Source organism: Dromaius novaehollandiae, chromosome 7 (genome assembly GCF_036370855.1).
Source record: "Dromaius novaehollandiae isolate bDroNov1 chromosome 7, bDroNov1.hap1, whole genome shotgun sequence".
In the NCBI taxonomy this organism is placed as follows: Eukaryota; Metazoa; Chordata; class Aves; order Casuariiformes; family Dromaiidae; genus Dromaius; species Dromaius novaehollandiae.
The window spans coordinates 26,021,678-26,037,722 of NC_088104.1; the positions used below are offsets into that span (position 1 = coordinate 26,021,678).

Consider the following 16,045-nt stretch of genomic DNA (forward strand, 5'->3'; position numbering starts at 1 on the left):
ACAACTAGCCTGTGACTGGAGGAACGCAAAAGTTTAAAACCACTCTTGTCCCTTCCTTCCCTTAAGTCTGGCACGTGCTCCTGCATATACTGAGATTCTGAGATAAAGACTTCATGTCGTGACTAACCGAATTAGGGTCAAATCCTGAGCAGGTATGTTTCATGAATATCTGTATGGGATCAGTAGGATGTGGAAGGAAATTTTAAGCAGATAAAGGCAAATAGGCTACAAGAATACTCTACTTGTATTTTGTTTTATAGCATGGGTATGGCATGCCTTGGTAGTGGGGTTGTGTTGGATTCTGTGTGCCAAGAAGCTGTTATGTATATCCAAGGTTGCATGTAGAGTAGTGCCAAGATCAGACTGGAATTAATGTTTGAATTTGTTGAAATGTACTTAGCTCTTTTGCTGGAAAATGAAAAGTTCATTTGGTTTTTGTGGGGCTGAAATATTTCAGCCATGTGTCTGTATAAAAACAGACCACTCCCAGTTTGGACCAGAATCCAAGATTTGGGTAAAAATCTGACATTCCTGTCTGAAAAGGATCAGGCAAAAATTATCAGTAGAAATGGGCCCGTGCACTATGTAAGTCTTCAGCTTGTGAAAAGGATGCTTTGCTGGATAGCTGAAGGATTGCCATGTACAAGGTCATCGTACCTTTGTGACTTAGTTGCTTTTATAACTTTCTCAGAGTTCAGCCCTGGTCAGTTTGCTAAAGTACAGTAATAACATTCGTAATTTCCTCATTCCATTTGCTCTTGCAAGACTTCAGTGGACCTGAAGAAATTTTAAATGGTGTTATGTTATCACTGATGCTATCTAGTCTCTTTTTATTTAAAGAAGTGAATATACTTCCACCTCAAGAATTTTTACTCCAGGGCAAAACTTTAATGGAAGGAGTGTAAAACCAATAACTGCTATAATAAAACATACAAACATTTTTTCATGACACTTAAATGTGATTAGTTGCTTTCTCATGCCCATACTAGTATGGCTTTGATAAGCTTTGTGCCTTAATGTTAATGGTAGTGACCTTTGCAGAACTGTGTACAGTGTTAGAAACTTTATAATTCTGTGTGACTTCCATAAAAGTTGATACTTCATAAGTATCAGGAAGGAACGTTAGTTACAGAATAGTGCATTTTTTTTCTCGGAGTTCTGAAGGTAGTGATACAAGGAATGACCTTACCTAAGCCAGCAGCATGTTTGTCTGCTGCATACGTATTTATTTGTAGACTTAATTGCTGTAAAAAAACCCCGACACTTCATTTATGTGATTAGAGCATTAACTTTATCTACAAATAGCTAATCTGAGTTGAGTGAAAGCTTGAATTGGTGTTTGAAAATAGATTTCTGAAATGAATTTAACAAGGAATGTAACGGAGACAAAATGATGTGAAAGACCTGTTATTCTAACGTTACCATTCACAGTGAATCAGTACTGATTATTATTTGTATGTTCCCGTAAATTTACATGGTATCTGATTGATCAAGTGCAAAGGTTCTCAATGAGAATATGTTAGTTGTCGTTACTTTTTTTCTGAACAACTGAGAATACTTTTTTTTCTTAAGGAATATTGACATACCAATGTTAAAGTTGACCAGTACATCATTTAAGGCAAAAGGTAGTCCCAGTCTTCACGGTGGGTTGGTTTCTGACGTGCCCAAGCACCTAGCTCTGTGGGTGCTATTTATGTAGGACCAGTGAAGACAACATTAAAAGGCAAAAAGCTTTTCCCTTTCCCCAGAGCATTCTTTGCACTTGCTTTTGAGGTTTGTGCCTCTCTCCTCTGTTTATTTGCTCCATTCTTTCCAGAGTCCTTTGTTTAATACTCTGTAAATAATTGTTTTTGAGAGTGGCCAGAGTTGCGATGGGAATATGCACAAGAATGTCTTTACGATGAAAGGAGAATAAGCTGCTTTGGCTGCTTGATAGTTGCAAGGCCATTCTATGACATAGCTTGAATTGTAGCTTATATTGCAGCATTCGGTTTTGGGATCTGGCTTTCTCCCTTGTGTTGGCCATCTCTGCTCGCTGGGAGGAAGAGAGAAGTCCATGAGAAAAGAGCGACAGTGGGACATTTTTAGGGCAGGTCAAACCTTGCATCAGCATCTTTGCAGTTCTGGTTTTTGCTCTAGGTAATGTTCGTGTTCAGTTAACATCTGCAAACACATTGCTGTTTGGCTTGCCTAATTAATTCCTCTTCTTTCCACAGCAGCAGAGCCTTGGCCTGAAAATGCTGCATTGTATCAGCAACTGAAGGGTGGGTACTCTGTTTTTTTGCAATTAATAATTACTTTATTTCTAAAAACACGTTAAATATGCAGTAACATAATTAACTACAAGGAAGCACAGAAACTGTTAAAAGATTCCTTTGTGTTGTTTGTCTGGTCAGAGGTTTTAGCTACGCTTGCATCTGCCAATATAAACCAGCTATTCATGGCCTATAAGGTCCTTGGTTTATTATTGACTCATTATATTGGCTGCTGTAGGCAGTGTAAAATGATGTGGTTGCAGGCACAGTTGGCAGATTTACTGCACCAATAGCTGAGGCAGCAGATTTTTGAAGTCTTGTGGTAAAGTGGGCTCTCAGTAAAAAGGAACTGTTAAAATGTATAGGCTAGGATGGTTCAGGCTCCCTTTAGCAGCTCTTCATATATCATCAGATCACATTATGGCCCCCATTTGGGGCTCAGCAGCCTGCTACAGTTGTCAGAAGACTGCAAAGTAATGAAGACTAATAGGTAGCAGCCCTAGTCTTCTAAGCATGGAATTTTTATTGCAGTGAACTTGTCATCTTTCTTTTGTGTGACAGACCTAGACACAGTGTGCAATATTAACTGCAAGCAGTTTTTATAGGTTTCTGAATGCTTTTACTTTTTAGCCAGAGGAGTTATGAAGATGTGGTTTTATTTAACTTTGATTAGGAGAAGAGTAATTGGCATAAAACTCAAGCATTTGGTTTTTAGTTGTGAGCATTTTTTTATTGTATGTTTTTGGTAATGTATGATAAATGTGATTATATTCGTGGGAGAAATATTCCTGGTGCTTTTTTTTTTCCTTTTTAATATTCATATCACAGTTTTTCTGGTCCACTAGCATAATAATTATATATGTACTCCCTGTTTTATGTGTAAGAAATGCAACTCAGAATGACTTACAGTTACAGGTCAGTAGCTAAATGTTTTTTTGTAATTGTGGTTTTTGTTTTTTCTTTCAACAGAGGAACAAATTTTGCTTTCTGATAATGCATCTTCTCTTGCTGTTCAGGTAAAATGTCATCTTTTCTAAACTAGAGATGTTAATTCCATTTTATTTTTTGAATGATTATCTTCCAGCTAAAACAACTGTATTTACCTAAGTGAACTATTTAAGAACTATTTCTGTCAAAATCAATGGCTTGTTATCTTCCCTGCATCTGGTGTTCTTTAAATTCACTGAAGTGCCAGAACCTAAAGGACATAGGATTTTTAGAGTGCTGCTGCTTGTTTACATTGGTCTATGTTTGTACAATATCTGCTTGTCTAGCTACTGTAGGAACTGTGCGCGCTTCACACCTTTTGGCAGTTCGGATGCTGTTTCCTGTTGTAACGCCTTGCAGGATGCCTGCTGCTTACTTCATTCTCAAAGCTAATAGTGCCCCAAACTCGAGGAGTATTTGCTTCATATTGTGGGCATCAAAACGCAGTATCTCTCTGATGTTTTCTCTCGATTTCATCATGTACACAGAGTTGAGATTTAATGTGGTTTTCAGAAATAGTCTATATAATTGACAAGCTTTCCTCTCTAATTGACTTCAAAGCACCTCTGTGGCTGTGAAGTCCATGTAAACTCCATTAACCTGTTAGGTTCAGTAACCCCAGATCTCGAGGGGATGCTTTCCCTATTAGTAGGGAGGGCCTGGCTGGTAAAAGAGGTGGGGGGCAGGATGTATGAAAGGTTCCCATTCTTCAAAGCAACTTTGCCTCTGCTCCCTCTAGTTGGGAGTTGCACAGTTACTCTGCTTCTTTCTTTTTGTGTGAGGTCTAGCTCAGAGCAGCTAGACCAAGCAGTTTTGGAGGACTCTCCAAAAAGGCCACGTCATTTGGCCAAAGTAGGACACTTGGAGACTGTAACCGACGTTACCAGCAGAAGGGTTAGGATTATTTGATCATGCTAATTACTTCTAGGATCTCTAACTTCTTTTTTCCTTCCAGTCTGGCAATGTGGAAAGTACCTCTAAGAATAAGTTCTTTGGTAGCAAAAAGGCACCTTTATACCTTGCTAGAAAGACGAGTCATCTTTGATATACAAAAATAAATCGGTCAGTATTTATTGATTTAGGCCGCATATTTTATAACATGCCTCACAATAAAGCAAATATGTGCTTTTGTTGATCACTTGATATCAGTGTTCCCTTTCACTTCAGAAACCTTACTTTTTGCGGTTGTCATGAATTTTCTTACCATCTAACAACATGTATAGGTGTGGCTTGTATTTAAAACAAACAAATAAAAGAAACAGGAACATAACCCCAAAATTTCCTTTTCTAATGCATCATTTTGCTTTACTGTTTCCAGTCTGTTGTTATCCTACAGATGTCACTTAGATGATGAATTAACTATAAGATATTAAAAATGCTTGTTTTTCTTCAATATTCCCTGGCCTGATAGCTGATAGTAGCCATGACTATAAATACGGCTCTGGTAGATATCTGATTTTAAACTTTATAGAACAATTTTGTATTGAGGAATCCTATCTGTTTAGAAAAATCTGTATAACATGGTTGTGACTGTGAAAGAGTAACTATTCTCAATGTATTTGATCCATTTTGAAATGATACTAGGACCTATAATTATGTATTACTAGCTTAGTGATCAGAAAGCTTTAAATATACCAGTGTATGTTCCATAAGGAAACTGCTGAGTTTGTCTGTTTTAGGATTTGCTTTTTATTTTGGTGAGAGCCTGTGGTCCATCTTTGTGGGGTTTCTTTTCTTTCTCGAGGAAGCAATGGGAGTTGGGGCTGTAGGAGCTGGTACCTGGGACTGTCTTCCCAGGATTGCCATTCCCTTTCCCCCAGCACTGATGCTGCGCACATGCATATCACCAGAGGAAATACATAGCTTGCTCAGGGATTGTTGAGCTTCCATGCGGTGAAGATGCATCATAGTTTTGACTACCTCTGATCAAATGTGGAGTCAGCCAGGAAATCTTTAAAGAATATGATTCACATCAAGACTGTAAATGTGCTGTAACTGGTCTTTCAGATCTTTCCTGAAATGTCCTTACAGCATCTCTTTATAATACTGCTCTTGGATACCTCTCAGAGAACAGATATACAGATAACTGTATATAAAATAAAGAGTGAAATCCAATACCATAGCAAGTAAGTAATCAGAATAAAAGTTGACCATTTTAAAATTGACAGCCCTGCAATACAGTTGGCATTTCACATTCCTCTTGTCAACAGAGCAGATGGAGCAGAAAGCAGAGCAAGTTACTCTCTGTGCAGGTATAGCAACAGGACTGTTGCAGGTGTTTTGTTTGAATTAGTGAGTAGTAAGGGCTGAAGATCTGACACCAGAAGTTGGTTGTGTCTGTTGTTTTAGTAATGAAGTTTTGACTTTGCACTGTGCAATGAAGTCCAGACTTCTGGCTCCATGTAGCTGCCTGTCATCTAAGAGGAGAGAGTGAGTCTTTTAGGAACTGGTAAATAACCATATAAGTGGTGCCTTCAGTAGTTTAAAACAAACAAACAGACAGACAAAAAAACCTCAAACCCTCTCCACATGACACCTGTTTTCCAGTTCTGGTAAGAATTTATATATTTATTTTTTTTAAACTGTCTTTCCACCCAATATTGTTCCTGGAAACAGACTAAATTTAGAATTCCTTTGTCTTTTACTGTCTTCAGATCCTTTGTATTTGCTGAAAATGCAACATAACTTCAAATGAGCTAGTGCGTTATCTCTGATACATCTTAGTACTTGCACTCCTTCTTTGTTAACTTAAAGGAGCATATTACAGAGCGTGGCTGAAAATGAAGCTCATTTGATCTTCGGGTGCAAAATCTTGATATGGAGTGTAATTTTACTTTCACTGCAAAGGAATTAAAATCAAGGGAAAATAGTAATTTCAGTAATCATTATCTTGCTACAGGAAAGAGAAGGTTATATGTAGAGTGAAGGCTCTGTTCTTCCTCTGAGATGTTCAGCCTTGTTCCCATTAAAGTTAATGAAAATACATACACCTCCTAGTAACATGACTCATTGTTAAAATTATTTTCCCCGTATTTATTGTACAGCTTGCATTATACAGCACTCTTGCTTATCACTCTCATCACACTAAGAAAACCACTAAAAAAATAAAATGCACAACTATATTTCAATAACTAAACAACTCCGCATCTTCAAAGAGGAAGAAATTGAGTAAATAATTAAAATCAGTAACAAAATATTAAATGTGGCATAAGAAAGTGAGATATATATGTTACATTCAGGTGATATAAGAACACTCTGTACATGTAGATAATGCCATCAAACAAAGAGAGACTTCTTTTTACTTAAAAAAAACTGCTTACTTTTAAATTTTGTAGATCAGTATATCTTGGTCCTCCTTTGAAACGATACTAATATTTCATTCTGTGAATAATTACAAAGGGCTTAACAAACTGCTGTTGGAAATCGAGTAACACAGGTGCGGAGGTTTGGGTGGTTTTATCCTCTGAATTATTCCTGAGATTTTCAATTCGGACCTAAATGCCTTAAATTTTAGAATTTCTACCTGCTTTTTCTGTATTTAAACAGATTCTGATTTTGGAAGAGAACCTTATGTATTTAGAAAAAGGTGTTTTGTGGGGATTTTATGGGTTACCATTGTTAGACCATAGGTGGAAGAGAGGGAAAAATAGAAACTATTAATGCTGAATCCTAGTTATTTAAATGCTGTTTGTATTCACTGCCATCTATTTATTTATTATTTATTTAATTTTGTCAGCAATTCCTTCAAAGTACAGCTGTGTCTTTCTTTACACTTGCATAGTGTGTAGGCCACCTCCCACTGGTGTCTTCACACACTGTTGCAATGGAGCAGTAAACAAAGTTTTTGCATATACTTTCTTGCAATACACTGTTTTTTATTATGATACTCTGTGTGAGAGTGTGTTTGTGTGAGAGAGGGAGAGACTTAAGTAATACTTAGTCTGATGGAAATGTAAAAGAAAAGAATTGTGAAATTAAAAAAAAAATACGTTGTTTCTGTAAAGACAGTCTTCAGACCCAATGAATTTTAGAAGCCAAATTATTCCTATCTTTATCTTGCAGACAGTAAGTTAGGTTAGGAGGTTTGCGTATGTATTTATACACACACATTAATTTTTTTGAGGTTTATATTCTTAAAGACATAGTCATGTTCTTATGTAAACGGGTTACAGTTTTTCATCTACTTTGAGCTGTGAACTTGTATAAAAACAGAGTTACCATGGGAGAGTATATTTCAGCCTGAAGAAGAGGACCTGTCCAAGCCTTGGCTTGCTGTTTGATACACGGGACAAGTAAAGCCTTTTTCTTTAGTGGCTGGATGGAGTTTGGATTGCTGCGTAGGAGGCAGTGGGTTAATCTGTCTGCACTTTGCCAGGCCTGTTGCCTCAAATGGCAGCAGGGAGCATCTCTGTGTGCTGCTCCGACTTGGCAGGAGGAGGAATGTGAGGCCTCTCAACAGTCCGTGTGGGGGATTGGTCTCCAAAATCCCCATATTTGGTTTTTGAAGCATATTAATTATTCAGGCACTCTGCTGGAAGGAAACATGAACTTTGGTCAATATAAACATTGAAGACTTATTTTTGGTAGCTAATCCTATATTACAGAAACTAAAATAGTACTGAATAAAATGTAAACCTTCATACCTATGTTCTAGAGCAATGAGGCTATAGTTAGACTGCTTTTGTTTTTATAGATTCATATGAAATCCTGATGCAAGTAATATTATAGAGTCTTGCTTAAAAGACTCTTTAAAGTGTTCAGGACTGTGGAATTCTCACAACTACCATGAGGTTTAGAGCCTGTATCTAATTACATTAAGATAAGTATTAATCGCTTGTGCAATTCATGTCCTTGTAAATGGTTTTCATATTTTCCAGGAAAGTGCATTTAGAATTATCTGTTCTTAGTTCTGAATGACAGAAGGATGTTTGGGCAATTTAAAATTGTGTTACACAGACTAACTGCTTATTTACTTCAACAAGTAATGAAATAGATGTATAAATCACCCATGATTAATAGCTCTCTTCAGATTTGTGATTTTTATGTATGAATTGTGGTTTGTTTTTTCTCTAGACAAAACATTAGGAGAAATTTGGACTTGTTGCTGAGCCTTGAACAGAGGCTTAGTAGTGAAATGAGAATCTGACATCTCTTTTTTTTAAGGAGAATAAAAGCTGGAATTCTTCGTGATGAGAAATACAGTATCAACATAATCAATCTAGCAGCATTACATTGTAGCCAAAAACATGCTTAAATCCCAAGCCGTCCTGGTACTGTTTGTGAGTGAAACATCTTTCATATAGTTCTAAGATGAAATTACCCCTGAATGAATAGCATCTTCATTTATCTTCAAAACCTCTGTGCTACTAGTGACTCTACTCTTTCCACATTCTACAACAAGAATTACATTATACCATTAGAGCAGTGTTGTGCTGCAGTGTAAAATAGATTGTTTTGGAGAATGAACGTGGCTTTGCTATAAATTACGTTCACAGGTACAAAGGAATTTGTTATTTTGTTTAAAATAGTCACAAATATAATTAAGCTCTTAATTTATGTTAAACTACAAATGTGGCCATTACCATAACTGGATTAGGAATTTAATCTGTCACTCAAAGAATGATACTGAACAGTTTTCATTTATAACCTTAGACACACTATTTCAGTTACAGGGTCTGCAACTGTTTGATATGAAAACTGAATTATTCTGTAGATTTATTCATGGTTTTTAATTTTAAAATGTGTTCCTTCAATAAGATAGAGAATAACTCTTTAGTTGTCATCGCGTATTGTCCTTTGTATGCTTGTGAAATCATGTAAGAATGAAAACAGAACCCCCTTTTCACTCTTTCTTCACAACAGTATTGTGTGAGTGCTTTTAGAAGTGCTGCTGAATGAGAGATGGGTTGGAATGGCTCATTCCTTATTAAAAAACTAATCGTATATGGCTTTGAATGAAGCAGAATGTGCCATCTGAAAATAGTGTTCCTCACGTGGGGAGGTAAGTTGAGAACTATTTGAGACTTGGCATAAGTAATTTCATTCTTTCCTTTGATCTCAGATACTGCAATCTGTTGTACATCAAGTTGTAACTCATTTTTAATGACTATATGTGTTTGCTCATATGTGTTATTCTGAGAGGGGGCTGGAGAGGAAGGGAGGAGTGTTATGTGGAGCTCTGATGGGGTGATTCGCTGCCTGATGTGTGTTAAGTTTCCAACTGACAGTGTCCAAACAGCCCATTTGTAGTTGGTGAGGGGGAAGAGGAAGGGAGACCATGGGTGAAAATGACACCTAAAACAATTAACTGAAGGAATAAATACAAAGCTACCTCCCCCCCCCCACCCCCCCCGTTTCTTATTCCTTCCACTGTATTTCATGCACAAAGTACTGTCAAATGGATGCAGTCATTTTCCATTCTTGTCATCGCAGTAAGAAGCGATGGCATCACTTTCTGGCATCGTTTTGAGGGCAGCAGAGACGAAAATATCAGTCGTGTGAGAAGGGGAGGAACAGGGAGGGCTGGGCAGAGCTGCCCTGGGAGTAGCTGGGGTTTCTGGGCTCTGTGCTTTTGAACTCCGGTAAAACAACAGGAAGGTGATGGCTCTAATTACTTTTTCAGATAATTGAAATCTAACATACTGTCAACATCTTGAATTTGAAATTGGTCAAACTATAAGAAAACAAAACAAACCTGAAGTTGGTTCTGTCCTTTTAAGCCACAGTGTTGTGGTGGGTGTACTCTGTATTCCTGGCAGGAGGTGTCACCTGTCACGATTGAAATGAATGATGGGCGTAAGATTGTTGATTAATTTTGTAACAAGTGTCACTCCAAAGCTTCATATCAGCCCTTTTTGTGAACTGCTGATACTTCCTTCTCTCACTGCAAAAAATATAAGCCTGGTTTGCTCCACGCTGACTTTCAAGATGGAGTGATTTGGCCTGGTCTCTGGGAGAAGGATGCAGTGCAGTGTGAATGGCAGTCCTGTGCGGGATCAGCATGCAGGGGAGGCCCCGAGAGGCTAATACTTGCTTTTTCTTCGTTTTGCTCTCTCAGCTCCTGGCCCCCTTTCTTCTCTTGTCTACAGCGCTAAATATTGGGAGGGCAGGGAAGGACAGATGTAATTCATCTTGTGGCATTTTTTTTCTTTCTGCTATCCCTCCCCATGGATCTGCAGCAGATCTCTGTCTCCCCACCCTTCCCAGTCTACAGCAAAGCCTTCCGGTAAAAGCAGAGGCAGTAGCACCTTTGCTGATGCTGGAAGGAGAGAAGAGATAGCTTTGCTAAAAACAAATACTGTTCCACGTTTCTTCCTTCCCTTGCCAGGTGCCAGAAGGGGAGGTGATGGGGGAGCTGACATGGGGCTGGAAGAGCATGAGAAGGTCGGGATTATTAGCCGACAGGGAAGAAGGGGAGAGAGCAGGCATGGGAGAGAAGATGACAGACCCCATTAAGCTAAGTCTGTACTTTATTTTTTTTTAATACTTTACCTGTTTCTCACATTAACCTATCCAAAGAAAGAAAATAACTTGCAGAAATAACTTGCAGAAACATTTTTGCAGATATTATATAGAGCACAAGTTATTAAACTGGACTGTCATCCAGGCTTCTTGTTCTCCTCCAGTCATTGGCCAATGCCAGTGTTGAACAAGAAATCAGGTGCCTGTTTTTAAAATTACAGGAATGCAGATAATCAGTGGTACCTGTGGAGAGAGGAGGGATTCCTGCTGATGTCAGGGGAAGTAACCTCAGTTCCTACCAACCTGAGATTTCACTAGCCTTGTTTTATGCTGCACTAATAAGTATGAGCCATAAAATTATTCATTCCTTTTAAAATCCTGAGCATTTTTGGCTTGATGCCCTTCAATTGCAATGAATTCTGTGTACTTATACTTGAATGAAGTTTCTTCTATCTGTGTAAAGTCTGTTGGACAGTCATCTCTGATCTTCTGTAATGTGGGCAAGGGGAAATAAATACTCATCCTTCCTCTCCTTTAATTGATCCTAGTAGTTAGCTCTTTGGATAGACGTTAAGCATTAAAAAAAAAGTCTGTCCTTTCCATAAGACTTTCCTTGTTTAGTGTTTCTTTGGAAGAGTTGTTTTCACATTATCAATAAACATTTTCAGTGAACGTTTTTACAGTTTGGATAGGAAAACTTCATCTGAAGTAATGTGAGCCAGTTTCACTATGAGACAGCTAAAATTTGTTTCCTATTCTGAAGCCTGCAGCTGCTGTAAGTTTCTTGCATGAGACTCCTAGACGTTGGAGGATCCAGCCTGTGGCCTACAACATTTACCGTGTCCTTCTGTGGTAGTAATATTTTTTTTCCAGAGGAGAAGACAACAGAAGGGAATTAAATGCTTTTCTTTGGAATTTCAAGCATTTTTGCAAGATAGAACAGTTAGGCTTGTGCTCAATTTTCTTGTTTCCAGTTGTGTTGTTGTTACTGTCTTGCTTCCCGTTTTATTTAGGTAAACTTTTAGAAGGGCTTAATAAACTAGCTTATGTAGCATTTGGTATTCCTTGGCTCTTCTCAGTTTCTTTTTAAGTTGATCAGCCAAATTTATGATGTTTACAATGATCTTGGATGGACTAGGATAAGTCTGGGCCCTTGATCTTTTAGATTGCTCAGCTTTTGGTGCCATGTCTTTGAAGGGGTGTTGATAATTTTGTAAATCCCAGCAGAACTGTACTGGGGTGGTTTGAGCCTCCCCTCTCTTTCCTTTCACTCCAAAAGCACTCAGAGAAGCTGGGCTCACTCCCACTCGCTGATGGTTTCTCTCACAAGAAAAGCAAGGATCCCCTTGCCTGCTCAGTGTATGTATGTGAGGTACCCAAGGGAAAATGAGATGTGCTGAGCTGTAGGAGTCAGTGTTCCACTACATCTTTTAGCAAAATTGGAAGCTGCAGCAGTCTGATGTCATCAACACATCAAATGTGCTGTTATTTAGCTTTCTACATGAGTGGTCAAAAAAAGAACAAATCCTCCCTTGATAACTGAAGTAAAATGTTAAGTAGGATCAAGCCTCACAAAAATTCCTGCTTTGTCTTCTCTGTTCTATGTTCTTTCCATTGGACTTTAATCTGTGCCAATTTCAACTACTTTGTTAAAATTTCTTGCCCATTTATCAGTTACTTTCTAAAACTGGTCTATCTAGTTGAATGCATCAGGAAAAAAAAGTCGAGATTTTTCTAGCAACCAATATTTATAAGAATGCATAGGTGACAGTTGTAGTCCCTCTCTTTTCTAAGAGAAACTGTAATTTCCATAAACATGAAATGCATTCACTCTGCTTGAAATGTAAAGAAAATCTGTTTTTTTCATACTAATAATTTCCAAAGCCTGTCAGTCGCATGAATGAATGAATACATATACTCTCATAGCAATGCAAATTGTAAGGACACTTTCTTAGGCTGAGCACTTGTAGCTGGGGATAGTACTGTCCCCTTTTGTCAGTTGACACATGGTTTTGGTCAGCATGAAGGTCTGTCCAGTCGAGCAGTGGTTTCAGCTGAATCAAGCAGTGGATACTAGCATGCTTCTCTAGGCAGTAGTTACTTCAGCAGTGTAGATCAGTAAGGATTAAATTTCTCTCATGTTGCGGAGCCTTCCTTCTGCCCTTCATTTTCCCACATAAGAATATGTAAGGAGCACTTAAGATTGAATAGCTTGTACTTTGGGTGTAAATTACAGCTCAAGCATATTGGTCTTTTAATTTCCTGGGTGTCTAACTTTTTAAAGACATAATAGCAGTTTTCCACTTTTGGATATTTAGATGTATTATAAGACATTACATGATTTTGGTTTCAGCTCTTTCACTGTTCTGTTTTTCCTGTTTTTATATTTCATTACTATTTAACAAGTCCTATTAATGCTGTTCTTAAATAAAGACTAGTGTGGGATAGGTGTTGGCATGTAGGTGCCGAAAGGGGTTGCTGGGGTGGCCTTGTAAGGCTTCTAGAGAGGCAGCTCCAGTGTTCAGTGTTTCTGATCGTCGCGTGAGGGCTGCCGGGGTGAGCGCAGGGCCAGATGGATTTGCCCAGTTTTAATCTGGATTCACCCTTCAGTTTCTCGAGCTCAGTTCTGGCCTCCCATCTAAAAAAGGCAAGTTAGAACTGGAGACAGCTATTCTGAGGAAGTATTCTGAGGTTTTTGGTTTAGTAGGGTTTTTGTTCGTTTGTTTTTAGCCTCACGGAGGGTAGGCTGGCTTATTTCTAAGCTTACTAGAATCAGCTCTTTATTATAGAGATTAGTCAAAATTTGTATGTAGTTCAAGTAAAATTTGTTTCCATATTAGGGCTCAATTCTGCTTCAGCCTCCTCCTCCATTCTCCTCTATCAAGTGCTAAAAAGGCACATGGAGTCAGCATATTTGTATTTTGGGGATACCCAAATGGCAACATATTATCCACTCCACTTTGAAGTAGGTTAGAGATTGTGGTAGAATTTCCCTGCCAAATATAATAATGGTTAATATTCCTTGGTTTGTGGATATTTATTGAGGAGAAAGAGAGAGAGAAAGGTCAGAGTCAGATTTTTGACGGAAACTTGGGTGAACTCTTTGCATTGAAAAGATGTCATTTACAGTTTAGTGTCTGTATAGAGAACTACTTTTCACAGTCACAACCATGTTTTTATACGAACCTTGAAATATGTAGGAGTCAATGTACAATATGATGTACAATAGCCAATACACAGTTGATATTTGGTGAAGCAACTCATGTAACATGTTTGTGCCAGAATATCTCATTTGTGACACACTGATAAGAAAAAGTAGAAATAGTTCTTTGATGCTCCTTTTGCTTTAACGTGTCTTTGCGCTTACAAGCTTTGCAGTTATTCATGTATTGTCCCTTACTCCAATGTAATTTAGACTTTTTTTTTCTGAACTAGCAGTGAGAATAGTACATGGCAGTTAAATTCACCTCTAGCTTAACGCAGAATTGCAAAGTTAATTTAGCGCCTTACTGCAAAGGAAATTCCTGTGGTAAGTCTAGTCCAAATGAAACTTCACATATTTTTTTTTAAGAGAAATTCAACAGCTAATAAATATGGTTTGAATTCAGTCCCCCTGTCCCATCTGTCTGTCCATCCCCCTCTCCCAATAAAATTTTTTTTGTAGCTGTGGTTTGAAGTGCACAGTTCCGCTACAGCACAGCACTGTGGCATCCTAGTGTAGCTGCTGGTAGAGCTTTTAAAAAAACGAAATTCATCTTCTAGTTCCGTTAGTGTATGTTATCAGTGGGATTCCATGTCCATTGGTGGCCTATGAAGAGGTATTTAATCTAAACCAAAGTCACCAAATTCTTGTCTCTTAGCTACTTCCAAAGAAGTAGCATGTAAAGCCCTAGCTTGAGCAGAAAACACGATGCACGTAGTGGTAGCTTCAGCCATCTGGATCACTGCTAGATCCTGCAGAGCCAGCAGGCATAGGAAGAAGTCTGGGACTGATACAGACTTTTTCCACTTCTTTTTAAGAGTTACTCCTCTAGATATTCTTATTATTCACATGGAGTTTGGGAAGCTTAGACTGCAAGAGCCTGAAGATTTGGTGGAGTCTGGTGGGTCCATGGACTTGCAAAGTGGAGTGGTGTCAAATGAGGCTGGTGCCTTGTATTTCTTTTAGGTAATAGTTTGTCCCTTGGGCAGTAATTAAGGTTCCGCTTGAGGTGAGGATTTGGGAATATAAAGACCAGTTGTTGAGTAGTGCAAGACTTGCAATATTTGGCCGATGTTGACCATGACCAGTACCCTGTCTGCATATATCTGCATGTATATATGTAGTAGTTGGCTGACAAGCAATGCTTTAAGTTAGGAGTAGGATTAGGAAATCAAAAGATGTTAAAACCTAGGCTATTGGTGGATTTTTGCAGAGCCCCCCAGAGTTTTGAAGACTTTTGCCAGCCAGAATCAATGCCATGTGTTGTAACTCGTAACCATACTTCATTGCTTTAAATTGGGGTTTGGGTTTGAATCAGGTTATCTAAAGTTGCAAGATTAATAATGCAAATTTAATAATGGACTGTGCAGTTTCTGGACTGGTTGAAGGAGATATTGAGAGGAATCAAAGCCTTCCCCCCCCCCCTTCCCTTGATACAGTTAGGTTCAGCTCAGGTTAGGGTATGGGATATAGCAATGCGGGGGTGCAGGGGAGAAGAGCTGGTTGGTTTTTGTTGTTGTTTTGTTTGCTTGATGGTTACTACAGAAGCTACAAAGTTAGGAATAGGGCTGACGTCCATGTTAATTGATGCCTTATGTTCTCATTTAGTGCAGAGATGACCAATCTCAGTGTAGTTAAGGTTTGGTTTACTTCTAAGTTTAAGATTAGAGAGCACAGTTTACTGCTGGAATCTGCAATCTGAAGAGCTAGGAAGAGGCTTGTGCAGAAAGTGCCCAGTGCTGCCTTTTGCTGTGAGGATTGATTTCTTGGATGTAATTATGGTTAGGTCAGGCTCTGGGAATCTGTGAGAGGGCTTTTGCTGGGTGCTATCTAGCTTATTTTCTTCGCTTTTCTCTTTCCCCATTGCCTTTATACTGTCTTCTTTAATTTCTGCCTCTCCTAATCTCACCAAGATCAGTGTTTCTCCCATCCTAAGTTCCTGGAGAAGACTGAATGAAATGGAATAAAAAAAAAATCACTGGAATAGATGATACCTGGGTCTGGCCTCTGCTCACTGAGGCTAATTTGTAATCTGTCCTTCTCATCCTCACTTAATGCCATAAAACATGAGAATAAAAGTTTCACAGGGTGGGGTGGGGGTGGGAGACTCCTTAAAAAAAAAATGTGTGTGTTCTTTTGT

The 16,045-nt window shown here is 38.5% G+C and overlaps 1 protein-coding gene across 3 annotated transcripts in view; it reads left to right on the forward strand.

The window, feature by feature from the left end:
- MTX2 (metaxin 2) overlaps nucleotides 1–16,045 on the forward strand; it is a 37,918-nt gene that overhangs the window by 11,903 nt on the left and 9,970 nt on the right. For 2 of the 3 annotated variants that reach the window (XM_064514992.1, XM_064514994.1), the window contains exons 2-3: nucleotides 2,217–2,264; nucleotides 3,225–3,271. In XM_064514992.1, the coding sequence (XP_064371062.1) occupies nucleotides 2,217–2,264; nucleotides 3,225–3,271 (95 nt within the window). The remainder of the gene's footprint in view (nucleotides 1–2,216; nucleotides 2,265–3,224; nucleotides 3,272–16,045) is intronic. The other variant, XM_064514993.1, reaches the window with a different exon arrangement.